This window comes from Ursus maritimus, unplaced genomic scaffold (genome assembly GCF_017311325.1).
Source record: "Ursus maritimus isolate PB19 unplaced genomic scaffold, ASM1731132v1 scaffold_14, whole genome shotgun sequence".
Lineage (NCBI taxonomy): Eukaryota > Metazoa > Chordata > Mammalia > Carnivora > Ursidae > Ursus > Ursus maritimus.
In genome coordinates, this window is record NW_024423786.1 from 8387262 (window position 1) to 8408847 (window position 21586).

The following is a 21586-nucleotide window of genomic DNA, read 5'->3' on the forward strand; positions in this document are numbered from 1 at the left end:
ACTCAGGCTTATCCCGTTATCCACGCAGCTCTCTCCTGCGACTTTGGCCTTCCCGTCGTCTTTGCCGCGGTCTTTCCCCATAGTCAGGCAATGGTGCAGCCCGGCCTCAGGTTGGGCACCATATTAGGACAAGGCGAGGCGGAGGAGCCCTTCGTTTCTTCCGGTTCTGCGCCCCTATCCTTTCTCTGGGCCCCTCCTACTTGCAGCCCCTGGGGCTCGGCGGGACTAACCGCCGGGCTGAGAAATCGGTTGTCGAGCCCCGCCCCCAGCCTCGGGCTGTTCCCCAGAGTAGGTCTGAGGCATATCCCCCCCGCCCGCCGCCACCTGCAGTGGGCTCGCTCGCGGCCTGTAAACCCTTCCCCCCAAGCCATATTGGGCTCTCCCTCGCGTCTCCCACCCCCGCGTCCTCTGCAGGGGGCCTGCCTCTAGCCAGTTCCGGGGCGGTTGCTCCCACCAACCGGAACTCCCCGCCCCCTCCGTGGCCTGGGGGCCGTAGAAGGCAGCAGGAGGCTGCAGTGAGGAGGTAGAGGGGGCGGGGGCCGCGTTAGGGGGTCCCTAGAGGACGGGGACCCTGAAGGCAAGTCCCTGGGGCGACCCACGGGAAGGGCCAGCCATTACACAGGCGCACTTCTGTGCCAGGCACTGAACTGGGCTCTTGACGAGCATCCTCTCTTAATCCTCAGAACATCCCGGGGAGGTAGGTACTATTGTGATCCCCATTTTACAGATTCGGACTTCTTATGGGGAAACAGACTCAGATTTCTTTTGTCCCCATTTTGTAGATGGAAAAACAGAGACTCAGGAAGGTTAAGTAATATGTTCAGAGCTACATAAATAGAGAATGCTAAAGGCTGGGCTTGAACCCAGGTATGTCTGGCTTACCAGCCCACATTCTTAACCACTGTCAGGGGCAAAGAGAAGCGACAAAGATGGGGGGGAGTGAGACAAGGAGAAGCTGGGAGGCACAGAGAACATTAACATTGTAAGAATGGGATGTTTGGAGCTCAGGGGCTTTGCAGAACCCAGGAGGAGTAGAACGGAAAAGCATCAGGAAGATAGGGCATAGTATATCACGGAAATTAGTGGCACAGACTCATAACTACCTGGATTCAGATTGCATCTTGATAACCTTGGGCAGGTACCCACCCTTACAGAGTCCGAGTTTCCTTATCTGAAAAGTGTAGATCACCATGGTTTCTTCTCACGGGGTTGGGTGAGGAATTCAGTGAAAAGCCAGTAAAATGTCTGTACCTAGCTTGATACACAGTAAGTGCTCTGTGAGTAGGAGCAGTGCCATCAACCTGTCAATAAGGTACTGAAGCCAGGCTTTCTCCTTGAGTCTGTCCCTGGATGGAGGGAGCTCTTGGACTTTTCTTCTGCCAATTTATCTCCTGTCAATGGCTCTCTCCTCTCCAGTTCCACAGGGTCCCGTATCCTGGGCCATGAGTGAACTGAAGGACTGCCCCTTGCAGTTCCATGACTTCAAGTCTGTGGACCACCTGAAGGTCTGTCCACGCTACACAGCCGTGCTAGCCCGCTCTGAGGATGATGGCATCGGCATCGAGGAGCTGGACACTCTGCAGCTGGAGCTTGAGACCCTGCTTTCCTCTGCCAGCCGGCGCCTGCGGGTTCTTGAGGCTGAAACCCAGGTGATACCCTATAGAGAGGATATCACCAGGGGTGGACTGTGACGAGTTATGGGATGGGTCATTGAGTTAGCCCCACCCGCTAAGGGCTACAGGAGCTTAGAGGGTTAAGGAGAGACCCAAGCTGGGCTCGTGTGACACATAGAAAATACAAGAATGTACATAATCCTTATAAATTGCAAGATTTCCAATTTACTAAGCATTGGTTGACCCCAACCCCATTATGTTCTGGGTCCTGTACTACTCAGGAGAGAGAGGTAATTAGAACGCTTCTGGCCTTCAGGGAGTTTGCCAACTAAAGGGTGGGGGAAGTCAGACAAATACCAGGTGATGTTGTGTTATGGTTAGAAGTACTAGGGGATCTGGATTGAGAAGACCTGGATTTGAATCCTGGCCTAAGCGCTTGCTTAGTGTTGCTGTTGTCCTAACTACGTGACTTTGGGAAAGTTGCGTCCTGTCACTGAACATCAGTTCCCTATCCGCAAACTGGGATGAATATTAGGAGCTACCTTTGAGCTTTTATGAGGATTAAGAGAGGTTTTTTTTTGCAAAGCCTCAGCCTGATATCTGACACTAAGTATTTCAGATGTTAATTACTGGGACTACTCTTGATTATTTCTGTTCACTACGTAAACATCCCCTGAGCCCTGTGTGTCAGATACTATGCCAAATACTCGGGACCAGAGATAATTAAGGTGAATTTCCTGATCTCCATTAGCTTATAGTCTAATTGAAAAGACAAGGTATGCCGTCCGTTCCAGTATGATCAAACAACACATTTAGGCCTGCGGTGGAGGTACAAATTGTCAAGAGACCCAGAGAGGACCAAGATGCCATTTTAATTGGACCTCAAAGGTTGAGTAGTTAACTTGTGGTCCCTGGGAGTGCACTGAAGCTTTTTGCGCAGGGCTGTGGCATATTCATTTGCATTTTGGCATGTAAGAAGCTGGGTAACTGATGTGTAGAAGGCTTCCCAGTTGTGCTGACATTTGAAGTGAAGGTTTGCTGGGAGGCTTGTTTGCATTCACCAAAAAGTTACCAGCAGCATATTCCAGGGCTAACATACACTGGGGCATGACCATTTGTTTGACCTAAACACTGTGCGACTGGCTTGAATGATACAGAGGTGAATCAGTACAGACAAATGGAATGATGAGAAGTATATGAATAAAGTCCTGTGAGATAGGCACAGAAAAGAACTGAGTTTTGAAGGATGAGTAGGAGTTTACTAAATAAAAAGGGGATGGATAAATAAAAAGACTTTGGAGCCTTCTCAAGTTCTAGATCTTAATTCTTCACTAGGAGAAAAACTTGTCCTATGACTTCCTTTCTCCCCCTCAGTGATAGTCTCTGTAAATTTCAGATCCTCACTGACTGGCAGGATAAGAAAGGTGATCGACGATTCCTGAAGCTGGGTCGAGACCATGAGCTTGGAGCTCCCCCCAAACATGGAAAGCCGAAGAAGCAGAAACTGGAAGGGAAGGCGGGACATGGGCCGGGCCCTGGCCCCGGCCGGCCCAAATCCAAAAACCTTCAGCCCAAGATCCAGGAATATGAATTCACTGATGACCCAATTGACGTGCCACGGATCCCCAAGAATGATGCCCCCAACAGGTCTGGGCCAGAGAATATAGAGGGGCCTTGGGATTCAGGCAGTAGAGGCTTTGGAGGGGCCTGGAGCTGAGGATGGTGGGACAGGAGGTGCCCATTCAGGATCTGCTTCTCCCTGCAGGTTCTGGGCTTCCGTAGAGCCCTACTGTGCAGATATCACCAGTGAAGAGGTACGCACACTAGAGGAACTACTGAAACCCCCAGAAGACGAGGCTGAACATTACAAGGTAGAAACCCTGGGCCTTGGTAGACAGGGTGGTGAACAAGAGGGCTCAGAGGTGCCTCCTAAACAGAGATCCCAAAGTCATGTATCATCTTCCTTCCCCTACTCTGCCCCTACTCTGCCCCTCCTCTACTCAACCCACCCAGACACCCAGGCTCTAATTCTCAGCTGTCTTCTTGCATTGCCTCCTCTCTACCCCATCCAAATGATGATAAGGCATCTACTTCAGTGATGCTGTCCTTTGTCCCACTATCTCTGTCACCTCTACTTTGATTCAAGCCTTCATTAGCTTTCACCCAAATGGTCTCTTAATACTTCCCTGCCTCCAGACGGACTTTTTGTTTTCTTTTTTTAGTATAAAAGTTTTCTTATGACATAAATAAATCTGGTTCCATTAAAGAAAATGTAGAAAATGCAGAAAAGGGTCGGGGAACACTCTCCTATAGGTCAGCTGTTTTTTGCGTTTTTTTTTTTTTTTAAAGATTTATTTATTTGATAGACAGCGAGAGAGGGACCACAAGCAGGGGGAGTGGTAGATGGAGAAGCAGGCTCCTTGCTGTGCAAGGAGCCCGATGCGGGCTTGATGCCAGGACTCTAGGACCATGACCGGAGCCTAAGGCAGTTGCTCAACAACTGAGCCACCCAGGCGCCCTGTGGGTCAGCTGTTGTGATCGGATATGACACGGCCCTGCTCCTAGGCCTCCCCTGGCTCCCGCACAAGATGGAGTCCAAGCATCTCGGTCCTTGGTGACACAGCCCTACTGCCCCTCTCCAGTTTCCTCAGCCATGCCCCCTTGTCACTGCGCATTTACTAGCCCTGCCAAGCACCTTGCCCTCACCCCAGGCCCACCCAGGCTCCTGGCTGGTCTCTGGGACTCTGCACATGCTCTTTTTCCCTTAGCAAACTAGCTCATCCTTCAAAGCACGATCCCTTGTTATCTCCATCAAAACACCTTTGCAGCCTCCCTGCAGAAAGTTGTGCCACAACACTTTGACCTACTGCTAGCATTTCAGTTCTTCGAATTTTTAAAAAATTTATTTGAAAAAACATCATTTGAAAAGGTAATCCACAGAGGCAGTAGTAAATTCAGGTAATACAAATGAGAATTTTCTCTCCTGGCACTGAGGCGCCTAGGTCTCTGTAGGGACAACAGCTGTTACCTCAGATGGTCCAGGTACATACACCATTCTGTACCCATATCTTGGAAATTGTTCCATACTGGCTCCCATATGTGTCTTAGTTGGTTATGTACCTGTCTCCCTTACTAGACTGTGAGCATAGAGATTTTTATCTCTTTTGTTTCTTCCCACCTACTCAAGGCACGGGCCTTAGCCCCAGGGTCAGTACTTGGGAGACAGATAAGTGAGGGAATGAATGATGAGCCTACTGGCAGTGCCCAAGTGCACAGAGAGCCCTCACTCACCCTGGGGATGGCCTCCCAGTGTTTACCCCTTTTGGACCGGGTGGCGTCTCCCCACAGATCCCACCCCTGGGGAAGCACTACTCCCAACGGTGGGCACAGGAGGACCTGCTGGAGGAACAGAAGGACGGGGCCCGGGCAGCAGCCGTGGCTGACAAGAAGAAAGGCCTCATGGGGCCACTGACCGAACTGGACACTAAAGGTAGGCCCCTCACCTCCCTGCCCACCCCAGGCCAAGACTTGAGTTCCCAGTTCTCAACCCACCTGTCTACCATTTCTCTGCCCACGTTAGATGTGGATGCCCTGCTGAAGAAGTCTGAGGCCCAGCATGAGCAGCCAGAAGATGGGTGCCCCTTTGGTGCTCTGACGCAGCGCCTTCTACAGGCCCTGGTGGAGGTGAGCACCCTAACTCAAAACAGGAATTATGCTTACTTTCTGTTTTAATGTTTTATTTTGTGTTGAAGTGTATCATACATTTAGAAAGGTACATAGATCTTAAATGTATAGATTGATATATTTTCACACACGAGCACACTTGTATATCTGGCCTCATGAACACAAAATAAGGCATTGCCTGTGTCCTAGAGCCCCTCTCCTGCTCTTCCCAGATTCTCTCCTCCCCCAAAAGTAGCCACTGCACCACAGTTACTTTTGTTGAGTGTTAGCTGAGGGCTGAGCCCTGTGCAGGGGCTTTCCACACATCCTCTTGTTGGAGGCAAGGACAGTTGTTAGCCCTGTATTGCATACTAGAAGATTAAAGCTCAGAAAAGGGGACTGTCTGCTTGAGGTCGTACAGCTAATAAATAGAAGCAGGACTCAAACCCCAGGTACAGAGCGCCTTTCTTTATGCCGACTGTCTGGCCTTAGGCACATCCCCTAACCTTACTGAGCCTTATTTTCTCCCTAACTCAGAACACGTAGTGTCTTTCTCTCATGTAACAGTCCGGAGCACATGTTCCGGGTTGCCTGAGGTGGGAGTGAGGGGAGATCTCAGCCCCACACCATTAGACAAGGGCCCTGGCTGTGGTGGCTTTGCCACCTTAAACAGGCACTCTGCACAAGGTCGTTCTGGGTATGCTTGCTACTCCGAGCCCGCAGAAAAAGAGCAAGGAAGAATGTGTGAAGGACGGTTTATGGGCCATGACTGGCTGTGGCTCTTATCTCTTTTGATCACTTTCCACTGGAGAGAATTTGTCACCTGACCACATCTGACTTCAAGGGGAGCTGGGAAGTATAGGGTAGCTGGGCAGCCATAAGCCGAGCTACAGAGAGGTGAGGAGGGCTTTTGGACAGCCAGCAGCGCTTGCCACAGTGTGCTTAGTTAGCACAGTGCCCAGTGCAGTGCAGCTGCTTAGCTCCTTGCTTTATTGCTGTTGAGCATTATCGTTGCTCTTCTGAGCTCCCTTCTTTTGGTGTCGGTACAAAAAAGGGATTTCTAAAATGATCAAAGCTTTCTGGAATCAGTTTGGGAAGGTGTCCCAGAGGGATGGGAACAATAAAAGAGTATTTCTGGTCTGTGAAGACTGAAGACTCTGAGTGCAGGTTAGAGAGGAGCAAAAAAATGGAAATACTATGGCTCTTACTCCCTCCATCCCATTCCTGTGGTCTTCTAGGAAAATATCATTTCCCCTATGGAGGACTCTCCTATTCCCGACATGTCTGGGAAAGAATCGGGGGCCGACGGGGCAAGCACCTCTCCCCGCAATCAGAACAAGCCCTTCAGGTGAGTGGCAACTCTGTCATATCCTGCTGTCTGGCGCATGCCTCTGTTGACTTCTTTCCATCCCCGCATGAGAAGGTCTTCCTTAAAAGAGAGGTGGAGGGCATTTTGATGAAGCCCAGTGAAAGTTTCAAACGTGCATGCTGGCCCAGCATTTCTGCATGCACAGACTTAAGTACGGGGTTGTTCCTCATAGCCCTGTTTGTACTGTAAACGATCTAAATGGGGATTGGTTGGCTAAATAGTTGTAATTCCATATGATGAAATAACTTGTAACTATTAATTGTCTTAGAGAAACCTACTTAATTGACGTGAAAAGATGTAAACAATAGAGTGTTAAATGGAGAAAATGTCACTCGAGCACAATACAGGTTGATTCTGTTTTTACTCAGCATATATTTACATGTGTGCACATAGGGAAGAAAACCTAAAATGTGTAGTAAAAGATTGGAAATAACATGTAACAAAATCTGTAATATATGTAGTATATAAGTAATATATAATAAAATATATTTTTGTATGTGTAATGTTAATAACGAAAATAATAGTAATATTTTCGATAGTGACATAAAATAATAGTGTTTCTCTCTGAGTTGTTGGCATTACAGGTTTTTCTGTATTTTTTGACAGTGGATATGTGTTGGCTTGTGTTTGAAATAAGACCAGATGTGTCTGTCTCTATATTTTTTCCCAGCATTTTGAGCAATAATTGATACATATCCCTGTATGAGTTTAAAGTGTACATGTACAAAACGTGTATATGGTCTGATTCACGTATGTTGTGACATGATTACCACAATAGGTTCAGCTAACATCCATCCTCTCATGTAGATACAATAAAAAGAAAAGAAGAAAAGGAAAAATATTTCTCCTTGTGATGAGAACTCTTAGGATTTACACTCTGTATCATACAGTAGTGTTAGCTACAGTCGTCGTGTTGCATAGAACATCCTGGGACTTAGTTATCTTACAATTGGAAGTTTGTACCTTTTGATCACCTTCCTCCAGTTCTCCCCCCCACCCCACCCTCCGACTCTGGTAATGGGAAGTCTGATCTTTTTTTCAATGAATTTGTGGGGTTTTTTAGATTCCACATATAAGTGAGATGATGTATTTGTTTTTCTCTCTCTGACTTACTTCGCTTAGCATAATGCATTCAGAGGCCATCCATGTTGTCACAAATGGTAGGATTTCCTTGGTTTTTTAAGGCTGAATTATAATCTGTTTTATCTATACCGCAGTTTCTTTATCCATTCAGCCATCGATGGACTCCAAGGTTGCTTCCATATCTTGACTATTGTAAAGAATGCTGCTGTGAATGTGGGGGTGCAGATATGTTCTCCAGTTAGTATTTACATTTCCTTTGTACATACTCCCAGAATTAGAGTAGCTAGATCATGTGGTAGCTCTGTTTTTAATTCTTTGAGGATCTTTGAAGATCACACTGTGTTCCACAGTGACTGCACCAATTTACATTCCCACCAACATTGCAGGAGGGTTCCCTTTTCTCCAGATCCTCGCCAACATTTGTTACCTCTTGCCTTTGTGATGATGGCCAGAGATGATAACAGGCCAGAGATGGTAACTCATGGTAGTTTTAATTTGCATTTCTCTAGTAACTAGGGATGTTGAGCATCTTTTCATGTACCTGTTGGCTTTTTATATATCTTCTTTGGAGAAACGTCTACTCAGGGACTTTGCCCATTTTTTAATTGGGTGGGTTTATTGCTTTTGAGTTATATGAGTTCTTTATATATGGTAGATATTAACTTCTCATCAGATATATTGTTTGCAAATATTTTTTCCCGTTCCATAAGTTATCTTTTTGCTTTGTTGATGATTTCTTTTGCTGTGCAGAAGTAATTTTTGTTTTTGTTTTGTTGCTTGTGCTTTGGGTGTCACAGCCAAAAAGTCATTGCCAAGACCCATGTCAAGGAGCTTAGCTCTTACCATTTTCTCTGTATTTTTATACCTAGATAGAGAGGGGTGCCCAAAGAGAAAATAATGTGTTCGCTAACCTTGGGAAGTTCTCAGGGGTCCCCCCTCTAATCTGGCCCTTGAGCTAAGGACTCCCTTCCTCTGTAGTGTGCCCCATACCAAGTCCCTGGAGAGCCGCATCAAGGAGGAGCTGATCGCCCAGGGCCTGCTGGAGTCTGAGGACCGCCCCGCAGAGGACTCAGAGGATGAGGTCCTCGCGGAGCTGCGCAAACGGCAGGCCGAGCTGAAGGCGCTCAGCGCCCACAACCGCACCAAGAAGCACGACCTGCTGAGGTGAGTGTGGATGGGTGGTGTGGGCTGAGGAGGCCTAGGCCACTGCTGGTCGCCTTCTGGGGGCTTTACAGGAGGGTTCCCAAACCCAGCAGGTCCTCTAAGTCACCTGGAGAGCCTTGCAGAAAGTACCATTGCCGGGCACCAGACTCCAGGGCTAAGGCATCTGTGAGTTGTTTATTTACCTATTTGGAATTGTGGTGAAAAAAAATGTAGTGTAAAATGGATTCTTTAAGCCATTTGTAAGTGTACAGTTCAGTGGTATTGCCTATATTCACATTGTTGTGTGATTTATTTTTTTAGTTTTTTCATGTTTATTTTCTTTCTCCCCCAACATATTTTTAATGATAAATTTCATAAACACAGAACATCTGAAGGAGTAGTAGGATAAACACCAATATACTGTCTACCCGGCTGTATCAACTGTTTACAATTTCGCTAGATGTCTGTGATTATTATTGGCCCTTCACTGGAAATTGCCCAGTATTTTAGTATCAGTTCTTTAAGGAATTGGTCACAGTATCTTTCATTTTATATTGACTCCCATCCATCTTGCCCTGCGTTGGTCATGACAAAAGTGTAGGTGACGTCTGGAGGGAGATTATGTTAGTTGTTGCCCTTGGGGGGAGGTAGAGAAGCAGACTCACTGACAGGTGTGTCTGCCCCTCACAGAGCTCCAACAGGGCAGGGCACACTCATTCATTTGGCCAGCTCTGCCTGTCTCTTACACATGGTGCTGGGGGCTAGGAAGAGAGGCAGAGCAAAGGCTTGTGGTCTGCAAGTGGGTCATTGGTAAAGAGGTGCACCATTAAGGGGAGAGGGAACTGCTGACAAGCTGCTAAGGGGGTACTAAGGATAAGCATGTACTGAGTGCCAGTGGTGTACCAGGGGCTTTATATATACCCTCGTGTTTAATCTTGACTACAGTCTGGGGGATAGGTGGTATTTTCCCTGTTTACTAGATGAGGAAGTAAAGGGCCAATGAAGTGAGTGCTCTCCTGAAGTTTATGCAGCCAGTAAATAACAAAGCTGCAACTTGAGCCCAAGGCTAAATGCGAAGCCTCTTTCTAGTTCCCTTTCATGCAAGAACAAGAAGAGAAAGATAACAGATGAAAGAGGTACCGAGTTGAGTGGAGAAGAGGGAGAGGGAGAGGGAGAAGCAAGGATGTGCAGATACAGAGGTAGTGGACCATGAACGAACTAGCTTGGGTTGTCAGAAGGCCAGAGTCCAGCCCTCATTCCTGCTGTGGACCAGCAGCAGGGCTTTGAGCAAGGTACCTCGTTCCTGAGCGGCAGCTTCCCCTTCTGGAAAATTAACAGGTTGGACTAGGTCAGATCTCTAAGCCACCTTCCAGCTCCACCAGTGGAATTGATAGGTCGGATTTCATTTCCAGGGGTTGGTTTGGCGTCTTGTGTGCTTCATGTAGACTGCGGGCCGCCTAGACTCTTAGGTTGCTCAGGAACTTGGATACAGAAGTAAGCAGGTCTTCTGCTGACACTAGAACACCTTTTAAAGAAGATTGTTTGGAGCCAGCCTGCCTTAATTCAGATCTCCTACTCACTAGTTGTGGGATCTTTGGGTGTTTTTTACTCTCCTTGACTTCCATTTTAACACTGGTAACATCGGGAAAATAGTACCTACCTCAACAAGGTTATTACGAGGATTAATTCTGCTGACATATTTGAAGGGCTTGTGATTGTGACTAGCACGTAATACCATGTCAGTGTGGTTCAGTAACTTTGCATTTTGGTATGAAATGGTCCACAGGAGTGCCAGCCTGGGGTGGTGCGTGGATTCAGGCTGGGGAGGGGGGCCCCTACTGTGGAGGTGGGCTTCCCATGGCAACTGGCTGGCTGGCCCCCACAGGCTGGCAAAGGAGGAGGTAAGCCGGCAAGAGCTAAGGCAGCGGGTCCGCATGGCAGACAACGAGGTCATGGATGCCTTCCGGAAGATCATGGCTGCCCGGCAGAAGAAGCGGACCCCCACCAAGAAGGAGAAGGACCAGGCCTGGAAGACTCTGAAGGAGCGTGAGAGCATCCTAAAGCTGCTGGATGGGTAGCCCTCACCCCTGCCTCAAGCTGCCTTCCCCTGGCCCGGGGGAAGGAGGGGTGGGAAGCCCACTTCCTTCTTTGGGCTGCCCGAACCATAAGCCTGTGGCTGCCTGTTAAATGTCAAATCGCGACAGTCTCTAGAGGACTGTGGCCTTTCCCTGAGGTCTTTTGGCCTAGCTCTGTACAGCCAGGACATGGGAGGCCCTGCTGGGCTGGCCTGGGGCCCAGTCTGTGCTTCCCCCTCTTTACTGTTCCCCACTCCCACACCTCTGTCCCTCAAGGACTTCTCCCTTGTTGTTTTGTAAAGTGCAAACCTAAAAGTAAAGTGACTGCTGTGGTTTTTTAAAAAGTATCCAGAATCTTTGAATGTCTCTTATTGTGGGGTAGAAAAGAACTGGTGTGGGTGGCAAAGGAGGGCATGCTTGGGGGCTCTCAGCCTTTGGCCACTCACCCATGTCATTCATTCAGGAAGAACTCCCTGGGGATACTTGTGGCTGCAGGTAACAGAACACGCTCAGCTGAAAGTGGATTCACAACAGAAATGTGTTGATTGGGGCCTTGGTGGTCCTGGGGTAGGGTGGCCTCCAGGGTTGGCCAAGCCAGCAACTCAACAGGGCCATCAAGGGCCCAGCTTTCTCTGTAGTGCCCTCCACCATGTCAGCTTTTGCCTAAAATAGGTTTTCCTCCAGCTCTGCAGCCAGTAGCAGCTAACAGAGGCCAAATTGATGTCTGACACAGGAGAGGGCAGGAAGGAGCCAGCTGGCTTTCCTGGCCCACCCAAAAGACCACAGTGCCTTTCCCAAATACCCTTATGCCTCACTGGCCCACGCTAAGTCCCAGATGTCCGTTCCTGAACCAATCACTGTGGCAATGGATGACTCTACTGGGTTGTAACTAGTGAGAGTGGAGTCTGCTTCCCCACCAAGCCCAAGGCAGTGGGGAGAAATGGGGGAAAACCCACAAAAATCTGAGTAGGAAGGGGAAATGGATGGTGGATAGGCCACCAATAATGTCCCTTCCACAACCTGGACCGGAAACAGCCTAGGCAATACAGATGAGCAAATATGCTCTTGTCCCTGCCTCAAGTTGTTCCCAGACTAGTCAGGGAGTCGGAAAATAATTTGTAATTTACTGTGGGAAGGTTGAAGTCCACACGGGAAAAGGGAGGGGAAGGTCCCCTGAGGAAGTGACCTGTGAACTGAGCCGTAAAGAAAGACGGCAAGGACAGCCAACATTCTTGTATGCCCAGCACTTCTGTTAAGAGAACTGCCCCTTCCCCATTCCATGTGGCTCTTGTGGGACTGTCAAACTAGGATGGATACATGACCCCGGCTTGGCCAGTCACAGCACCCCATTTTTTAGCTATGATAATTGGTCCAAAAAATGGACATGTGACTTGAAGCTGGGCAATCAGAGGCCTTCCATAAGCTATTGATGCTGAGAGAGGAGGGTTTCTCTTTCGGATCAAAAGCCTTAGAATGTCATCTTAGACTACCTGCGGACCCACTCGTGCCGTGTGGAAGAACCTGCCTGAGAAAAAAGTCAACTCAGGCAGAGACAGGAGATGGAGAAGGAGACAAAGCCTCCGTGATGTAGCTGCAGCCGCAGGTCCTCCACTGGACCTTCCAGTTACATCAGCCCCCAGTGCTGCTTTTGGCTTAAGCTAGTTCCCTTTGGAGTCTCATCATTTGTCAGCTAAAAAAGGCCTGAGTGATGAAGGTGGACTTCGGTGAAGAGAAGGCTGGAGTGGAGTTCCGAGAGAGGCCACAGAGGCCCTGCCCCCCACCAGGTGCAGAACCCAGCCGCTGCAGTTCTTCAGTGCTCATCACCCTGCCTCGTCACCTCATGCCTCTCAGAAGACACCTAGGCTTCATTTCATTAATTCGTTAATCACATTCATTAATGAAATTAAGTGCTCAGTAAATGTTAGCTCTGTACCAGGCGCTGTTCCAAACTCCTCAGTTCACCGAATCTCCTCAGCCTGCCCTGTGGTAGGTACTAATAACATCCCATTCACAGATGAGGAAACTGAGTCTCAGGTGATTACATACCTCGCTTGGTCAAACAATGGATAAGTGGTTGAGGCAAGATTCAAACTTAGCCCATTTGACTTGCAGACAGAGCCCCTTCATTATGCAACTCATTGGGGCTTCACTCCCTTAGAGCCAATATGAATGGTGCTCCTAGGTTTGGGCACTGCACAACCTGTGCAGCCATACATGGCAGCACTGCTTGCAGATCCCTTGCTTTTGACTAACCATTTGTTTCCACATTCCTTATTAAGTCAGACCACAGGTAAGGTAGGCATCATTGGTAGTTCCAGGAGCAGAGACAGTTTTGTGGAGGAGGTAGGATGACAGTTGCAATCCCCACATTAGGTAGAATTGTGAGAGGGGAAGGCAGGTATTATAAACAGAAGGAAGAACCCTAGAGGCACCTGGGTGGCTCAGTCGGTTAAGTGTTCAACTCTTGATCTCAGCTCAGTTCTTGATCTCAGGGTCGTAAGTTCGAGCCCTACGTTGGGCTCTGCACTGGGCGCAGAGTCTACTTTAAAATGGGGATGGGGCGGGGGGAAGAACCCTAGAAGTCTGAGTGGGCCTGATTCATTAGGGAAAAGACCTTCAAGGATCAGTTGTAAGAACACTAGTTCTTCTCTATTGCACACCTACTATCTGCCCAGTACTGTGCGGGGCCCTCTACTCCCATGTTTTATTTGATGCTCACCACACACCTACAAGGGGAATAGGAATATTCCCACCCTGCAGAGGAGGACACTGAAGCTCAATGTGCAATGTGCAGCAGAGGACACTGAAGCTCAGAAGTTCAGTGGCTTCTGAGACTACACAATGTTGGTGCAGGAACAGCTCAGATAGCACCATGGCTGAGTTGACAACCACAGTGGCCCAGGGAGTCCCTTCTTATGGCCACATCCGTGTCTGCTGGAGCCAAAATGAGGCCTCCTTTAGGGGGTTTAGAGGAAGCTGGGTTCCCCATGAGGAGGGGGAGAGTAGTTTCAGCCACTCAAGCTTACAATTTTAATTTGAAACAACCCTGACACCTTATCACTAGTTGGGTGAAAAAGTCTTTTGTGTCTTGGCCCTGAGAGGCATCCACCATCATTGTTTCTCCGGTGTCCCAAATGTCTTACAACTGACTTCCGGAAACACCAGGGTGCATGAGAACAGGGAGGATTGAGTGGAGGTTAAGCTCTGATGTCAGGAATGTGACCCAGCATAGGTCCCCAGCCCCTGCCAACTCCTGAGCGCTCTGGAGGTGGGGGGTTGATTTGATGGATGCTGGGTCCCAGTTAACTCCTGCTAAGAAGGAGATGATGGCTGGAACTTTGTGGCAACATGGTCAGAGAGTAAATTCCCTTCCTGCTATGGGGGTCAAGACTTAATAGAACCAAACACAAATGGACCATAACTCAATCGTTCATGTGCTAACTCATCATTTCTTCACTCACCTCATTTGTTTATTCATTCCATCTACTCGCCTCCCTTCCTCATTCATACTTTTGTTTCCTCACTCAGTGACCCTGTTGCCATGGCTGAGAGCTCTGTACATGACTGTCTCCAGAGACAGGGAGACAGCTAGAAAGACAAAAACAAGGCGATAAGAGCAATAATAGAAGAATGTACAAAGTCTCAGGGACCTGGGGCACAGAATAATTTAACAACAGTTTAAAGGGTCAGGGAAAGCTTCAGGGAGGTCGTGGAAAGGAAGTTGCCAGGCAGAAGACACTGCAGACAAAAAGAACAGTGAGGCACAGAGGTGTGAACAGCTGGCCTGCTTAGAGAGAGGTGAGAACATCACTGTGACTGGAGTCCTAGGTGTGTGGAGGGGGAGGGGAAGGAAAAGAGATGATGCTGGAAAGTAGGTTGAGACCAGGCTGGCTGTGAATGGCAGGTTAAGGAGCACGGGCTTTATTCTCAAGGTCAGTGGTTTCTCAAAGTGCAGTCCTTCAGGGGTGGGGGTGCCTGGCTGGCTCAGATGGTGGAACATGTGACTCTTGACCTCAGGGTTGTGAGTTTGAGCCCTACGTTGGGTGTAGAGATTACTTATAAATAAAATCTTTTTTCTTAAAAAAGTGTGGTCCTTGGGCCAGCAGCAACAGCATCACCTGGCAACTTACTAAAGATGCTAATTCTTGGGTCCTAGACCTACTGAATCAGAAACTCTGCTGGGGAGCTCCAGCCATCTCTGTGTTAACATGCTTTCCAGGTGATTCCTGATGCATATTAAAGTTTGAGAATCACTTTTCTCCATAGTAGGGATTCAGGGGTGGTGTGTGAGCAGAGGAGTGCCATAATAGCACTGTGAATTGGAAAGCACTCTGATAGCATGGAAGCCAGACGGATTAGAGGGGGTGAGCGTGAAACAGGACAGACTGGAGTGCAATCATGTGCAAAGAAATACATCTGAGACAGTGGATGCTGCAGAAACTGGTAGGTGTCCTCCAAAATTTGTTCTCCCTCGATAGCTAACAGAACCCCTGATTTTTAATGGGACATATGCCTCAAAGACGAAATATCCCAGCTGCTCTTGCAGTTAGGTGTGGTGTTGTGATGAAGTTTTGGCCAATAGGATGTGAGTGGAAGAGATGTGTGTTAACTATGAGGTCACGAGTCTCAAAGGGTATGCCTTCCATGTTCCCATTTCCCCTGGCTGGGATGAGGCATGGTGGCTAGCCATCTTGAAACATGTGGTCAGAGATAACCCTGGGGGAACCATGAGCAACAAGGTAAGAAGAAGCCAAGATCCCTCCTACCTTATAGTCATCATGCCAACCTCAGAGTACTTATGATGGCCAGATTGGTATACACTTCCATTTTATTTAAATCACAACTATTTTGAATGTCTATTAGGGAAATCAGACCTATATTTTAGCTGCTACAGTGGACCAAGTACTCTTTTCAAAGTATATCAGATTCCTTCCCTTCTTTCCTCCCTCCCTCTCTTTTTCTCCCTTTCTTTCTCTCTTTCTTTCTCCCTTTCTTTCTTTCTTTCTTTCTTTCTTTCTTTCTTTCTTTCTTTCTTTCTTTCTTCTTTCTTCCCTCCCTCCCTCCCTACCTCAAAAGAATTTGAGAAAGCTTATAATTAAGGATGTGTACAATAAGTTTCATGAAATACAAATACAAAATTAAGCCCAACAGGTTTAATGGAGCTGCTGTCATTAAACATCAGATTCAGCTCTAAGCTTCCTGGAAGCCAAGAAGAAAATGGAGATAAGATGAATCAGTCTCAGAACATTGGATATCAGAGGACAGGGCATTTCCCAGTTTTCCTGACAAAAATTCCAGTAATTTCTCACCCTGGAGAAATTTCTCCACTGGAGTCATATATTGATAATATTCTCCACAAATTTGACAGCAAGTGGAAATTGAGTTTCACATTGTGATTTCTTATCACAACCTTTGATGAAACCTCAGGCCATATTGTTACAAGACAACTCTGGGAATTTACATGAATTCTCACATCTGTTCCTCTCAACAACTCTGTGTCAGAGCAGGCAAGATCATTACCCTGTTCACGGATGAGGAAACTAGGATACAGAAAGGGGAAGAGCCCAATCAGATAGCTGGCGGGGAACCAGTTTTGTAAGCCAGTTTCGTAGACTCTAGAGGCCCTATTCTAAGGGTGCCTCTCTGGGCCTGCCAGCACCACCACATGCAAAATTATAGATGGATTATCAGAGAAAAGCACAAGAATCATCGCCTCAGAATATGCCTGTTAGCCCAGAGAAATCAGTGAGATCTGGCAAATATTGGAGGGACCTCTGAGCCTCCTGAGAGGGGCTGCTCCTGACTGAATGAGAAGTAGGGGTAGGTACCGTGAGCGCAGAAAGGAACCCCCAAATTTAGAGCTTGACTAGAGCATGTGGGGCTTCAAGAATGGAAGGAAAAATAATAGTAAAAGCAGCCGTCCCAGGGCAGCTGATGTCTATGAAAGGAGAAGAAACCTCATCTCTTCTGTCTCATTTCTTACTGAGCATCTATTATGCACCAGATACATGCTGAAAACCCAAGTGACAATGGCTGAAAGTCACTTTCTGTCTCATTCTCAAAATAACCCTGCAAAGTAGGTATGCTTATTGGTACGATTATGCCATGTTATAGATGAAGAAACTGGGGCTAAGAACAGTGAAATTGTTCAAGTTCCCATAGCTGGTAAGGGTTAGAGACGGAGTTTGAATCCTGGTCTGTCTGACCCCAAAACTTCTTTTAATGTGCCGTCACTGTTTCAATAGTAGGAGAGAAAAGAGTTGATGGATATGACATTTAAATCCTTTCTAGGGACGCCTGGGTGGCTCAAGTCGGCTAAGCGTCTGCCTTCGGCTCAGGTCATGATTCCAGGGTCCTGGGATGGAGTCCCTCATTGGGCTCCTTGCTCAGCAGGGAGCCTGGTTCTTCCTCTGCCTGCTGCTCCCCCTGTTTGTGCTCTTTCTCTCCAACAAATAAATAAATAAAATCTTTAAAAAAATAAATCCATTCTATTTGTTATTTTTTATTTATTTTTTTTAAAGATTTTTATTTATTTATTCGACAGAGATAGAGACAGCCAGCGAGAGAGGGAACACAAGCAGGGGGAGTGGGAGAGGAAGAAACAGGCTCATAGCAGAGGAGCCTGATGTGGGGCTCGATCCTGTAACGCCAGAATCACGCCCTGAGCCGAAGGCAGACGCTTTAACCGCTGTGCCACCCAGGCGCCCCTGTTATTTTTTAAATAAAATTTAAAAATTGAACATCAAGTTGGTACACATCCACCATCTTTTGTCGTAATTTTTTTAAAGTAACTTTTTGACCGTAAAGTTCGAACATATTCAACAAAATTTGGAGAATACAGACCCATAGAGAGAAGTAAAAGAAACAAAACAAAATCAGATAATTTTTGGACCATTATTATCATTTGTAGTGTTCCTCTCCACTCTTCGCTATGAATAATGTATGGTTCACATTTTACACCGAAGTTATCAAACTGCATACCTGCTTAACATTCTGAACATTTTTATCCTTTTATTAAGTAGGTTGCATTTCCATCAGTTTATGAACTGTGAAGTCTTACATCTCATAGGCATACCCTATGTTTTTAAACCATTCCCTTCTTGGTGATTTCTTCTAAATTGTGCTGTTAGAAAAATATTTCTTCAAATATCTTGGAGCATATAGCTTTGTCTTAATTTAGGACTATTTCCCTGAAATTAATTCCCAGAAGAGGAATGCCTGGGTCAAAAGGCCTGGACATTCGGTTAAGCATCTGCCTTCAGCTCAGATCATGATCCCAGGGTCCCGCATGGGGCCCCCTGCTTAGTGGGGAGTCTGTTTCTCCCTCTATCCCCCGCCCCTGCTTGTGATCTCTCCCTCTGTCTCTCACTCTCTCAAATAAATAAAATCTTAAAAAAAAAAAAAAGCCCTGGCCATTATTTAAGCCTTTGATGCATATTGCCAAATAGCTTTCCAAAAGATTTTAGCAATTCATTTTCCACCAGAAATGCAGAAGTGTCTGCTGCTCACACTGACAACAGTCTTCAGTGTCACCAGTTTTTTCAACTTCAAAATTGAAAGGCGATGAATGGCCCTTTTGCACTGCTTTGATGACTTACGTGAGGTAGAAAGTGTTCCGTGTTTATTGTGTTTTATCTATCTCCACTGACCAGTTATTGGGTTCTTAGTCTGTTTGTTATCAATGCTAGATGTTCTTCACATAATAGAAATATTAACCCATTGTCTGTAAGACATTTCCCCAGTCTGAAGTTTGCCTTTTAATGCTGGGTATGATTTTGGAGTAGGGTAGGTTTTTTTGGTTTGTTTCCAGCAATAGAAGTTAAAGAATGTTTGTTTTGTAAATAACCCTGTCCATCTATTCCATAAGAATTCTTCCATTTTTGGGTGCCTGGGTGGCTATGTGGTTGGGTGGCTGCCTTCAGCTCAGGTCATGATCCCAGGGTTCTGGGATCGAGGCCCCACCCCCACCCCCGCCAGGCTCCCCACTCCATGGGGAGTGTGCTTGTCTCTCTCCCTCTCCCTCTCCCTCTGCCCCTCCGCCTGCTCCTGCTCTGTCTCTCAAATAAATAAAAATCTTAAAAAAAAGAATTCTTCCATTTTCTCTAATCTTAGAAAACCATTCAGCCCTCCAGTGTCAGGTTCAAGAATTGATGGAGTTGTCTGAGCTGTTTTGTCATCTTTTTTTTTTTTTAAGATTTTATTTATTTATGTGACAGACAGCCAGCGAGAGAGGGAACACAGCAGGGGAGTGGGAGAGGAAGAAGCAGGCTCCCAGCGGAGGAGCCCGATGTGGGACTCGATCCCGGGATGCCAGGATCATGCCCTGAGCCGAAGGCAGCCGCTTAACGACTGCGCTACCCAGGTGCCCCTGTTTTGTCATCTTTTTAATAACAAAGGGGAGAAGAGGATTATTTCCTTTTTTCCTTCATATATTTGACTTTCCTCGACTTTCTGTTTTAGTACCTTGAAATATGCTCATTGGGAGTGGGAACCGTAGGAGGAAATGTGAATATGTATATGCACCCCAAAAAGTCTGGAGGAATATGTACCCAAAATACTAATACTGGCTATTTATGATTGATGGGAGCGGGGCTGGGATGGATTTGTTATTCAAAGGGTGCCCAAGACCCTTATTTCCTTTTGGCAAGATACCTCTCTTCATCCCATGGTGTGGCTGCCCATGACAGTATATTTGCCCAATATAGTACCTCATTTCCTTGGCAATAGTTTGGGGCCAAGCAGTAGGCATGTTACTCTAGCAGAACTCAATCAGAGTCCTTTCCTGAGACTGATACACGAAACTCGGTATAGCTCTCCTGCTGGGTTCATTTGGAAAGCTGGGTCTGCCTCACACTATGTTTTCTTCCAGGCAGAGAGATCACTTTGCGGAGGAAGGGAAGCCAACGTGCAGAGAAATCGAGACAAGAAGAGATGCAAGAAAGCACATCCTATGAGTACTGTGTCTCCAGTTCTAGGCTCCAAGACCCTGGTCCATGTGTGGTTCCTTTAATCTTGCAGTCAGCTATTGGAGTCAAGAGTTTCCTCTTCGATGAAGCTGGCTTAGGCTGGGATTTTGTTACTTGGCAAGTAAAAGAACTTGATCAGTGACTAGGAGGGTCTTTGTGTGTTTTTAGTATCTTACGTCGTGATTTGTTTAGTAGAAATATTTTTAAAAAGAGAGACAATGTATTTGTTAAAAAAAGAAAGTGTTTAAGTGCCCTCAGACATGCTCAAAAGCAGGCAAAATGTAAAACAGAGCATACAAATTGTACAAGTCCTCAGGACAGAGGCTACCTTATCACCTCAGGAATGTTGTCAATGAGATAAACAGGAATTTGTGGTGAAACAATTCTAGCTCAATGGGTGGGTATAGAGGAGAGTAGGGGCTCAGCCTTGGGCAGGAAATGTGATTTTCCATGGACTAGGAAGTCTGAGATACTGAGATTCAGGGGAGGGAAATTGCCCCTTAGTCCCTTGCCCTTGGACAAATCAGGTCCCTTCTCAGAGCCTCAGTTTGCACTAAGTCTAGCTCTCATATTTGAACACCTACAATATTCCAGGCACTTCATGTTCATTATCTCACGGAATTCTCAGGAGAATTCTGAGTTGGTCGTCCATATTCCCATATTCCAGATGAAAAAAATGAGTCTCAGAGAGGTGAAGTGTGACTCAGATAAGTCAGTCTTTAAAGCCTTTCTAGGAACCTCAGCCATCATCCTTTCTATGTAAAATGAGCATAATACATCGACCACCCCTGACCTAGTTGCAAGGATAAGAGAGGTAAAAGCCAGTTGAAATTGAGTTGGGGTAAGCTTTGTCCTTTTCCCATGTCCCACTGGAAAATGCAGAAATTTGGGCAGTGGGTTGTGATGGAGGTGGAGTGGGGGTCACAGCAATGTGGCTCCTCTGGCCCCAGTCCAGCCCCACCTGCGCTTCCTTTGAGCTGCTCCCCCTCTCCCCCTGCACCAAATTTCTTCCCAAGGAAAGCCTTGCGCAAGAGGACCTCGGTCAGGTTCCTTGGCCCCCTGCCCGCACCCCAGGAGCAGTTTGTGCTCCTCCCTCCCCCCAAACCTGGCCCCTAGCCATCAGCCCCTGGCAGCCGCCCAGTCACGTGGCACTTTGGTCGTCTTTGGCCTGCTTCCTCCAGGATCCTGATTTAACTCTCCCTCCTCCCTTCCCTTCCCTGTGCCAGTCCCTCAGGGGGGCGCTCCTATTTTGAGGGGCAGGTGCTGGGGACTGGAGCAGGGACACCGGGTCTGTTTTCCTGCCTGTCAACTGGGGCCACCTCCCTATAACTGCCTCTATTCTCTTTCACTGTCTACTCTTGCTTTGCCCTTTCTCTACCCCTTCATCCCCCCACCCCCCGCCCCGCCCCCAACAGTCTCCTGAGCCCTTTTGAGGGCCTAATTCCCTTCTGGGCACTAAGGGAAAGGGGGTGAGAGGGAATGGGGAGGAAGAGCCCCCAAGGGAGCTCTCAGAACTGGTCTCAAACTCCACAAAACGACTGGGTGGAACTCGTCAGACTCTGACATCACACGGACCTGGATTCGAATTCGATTTTGCCTCTGACCAACTGCTGATTTTGAACCCTTCATCTCTCAGAGCCTCAGTTGTCCCCTCTGTGAAATGGGGGCCCCAGC

At 47.3% G+C, this 21586-nt stretch overlaps 1 protein-coding gene across 3 annotated transcripts; it reads left to right on the forward strand.

The window, feature by feature from the left end:
* The first annotated feature begins 201 nt into the window (after nucleotides 1–201).
* TADA3 (transcriptional adaptor 3) lies at nucleotides 202–20054 on the forward strand. Of its 3 annotated transcripts, none has more exons than XM_008697909.2 (9): nucleotides 202–288; nucleotides 1417–1649; nucleotides 3010–3260; nucleotides 3379–3484; nucleotides 4962–5103; nucleotides 5194–5297; nucleotides 6515–6624; nucleotides 8707–8892; nucleotides 10757–11293. In XM_008697909.2, exons 2-9 carry the CDS (start codon nucleotides 1443–1445, stop codon nucleotides 10947–10949), a joined length of 1299 nt encoding a protein of 432 aa, XP_008696131.1. In that variant the 5' UTR covers nucleotides 202–288; nucleotides 1417–1442; the 3' UTR covers nucleotides 10950–11293. The 3 variants fall into 3 exon arrangements, with proteins under 3 accessions (XP_008696131.1, XP_008696132.1, XP_008696130.1); XM_008697910.2 differs by lacking the exons at nucleotides 202–288; nucleotides 10757–11293 and adding exons at nucleotides 303–697; nucleotides 19816–20054; XM_008697908.2 differs by lacking the exon at nucleotides 202–288 and adding an exon at nucleotides 307–697.
* Nucleotides 20055–21586: the final 1532 nt, after the last annotated feature.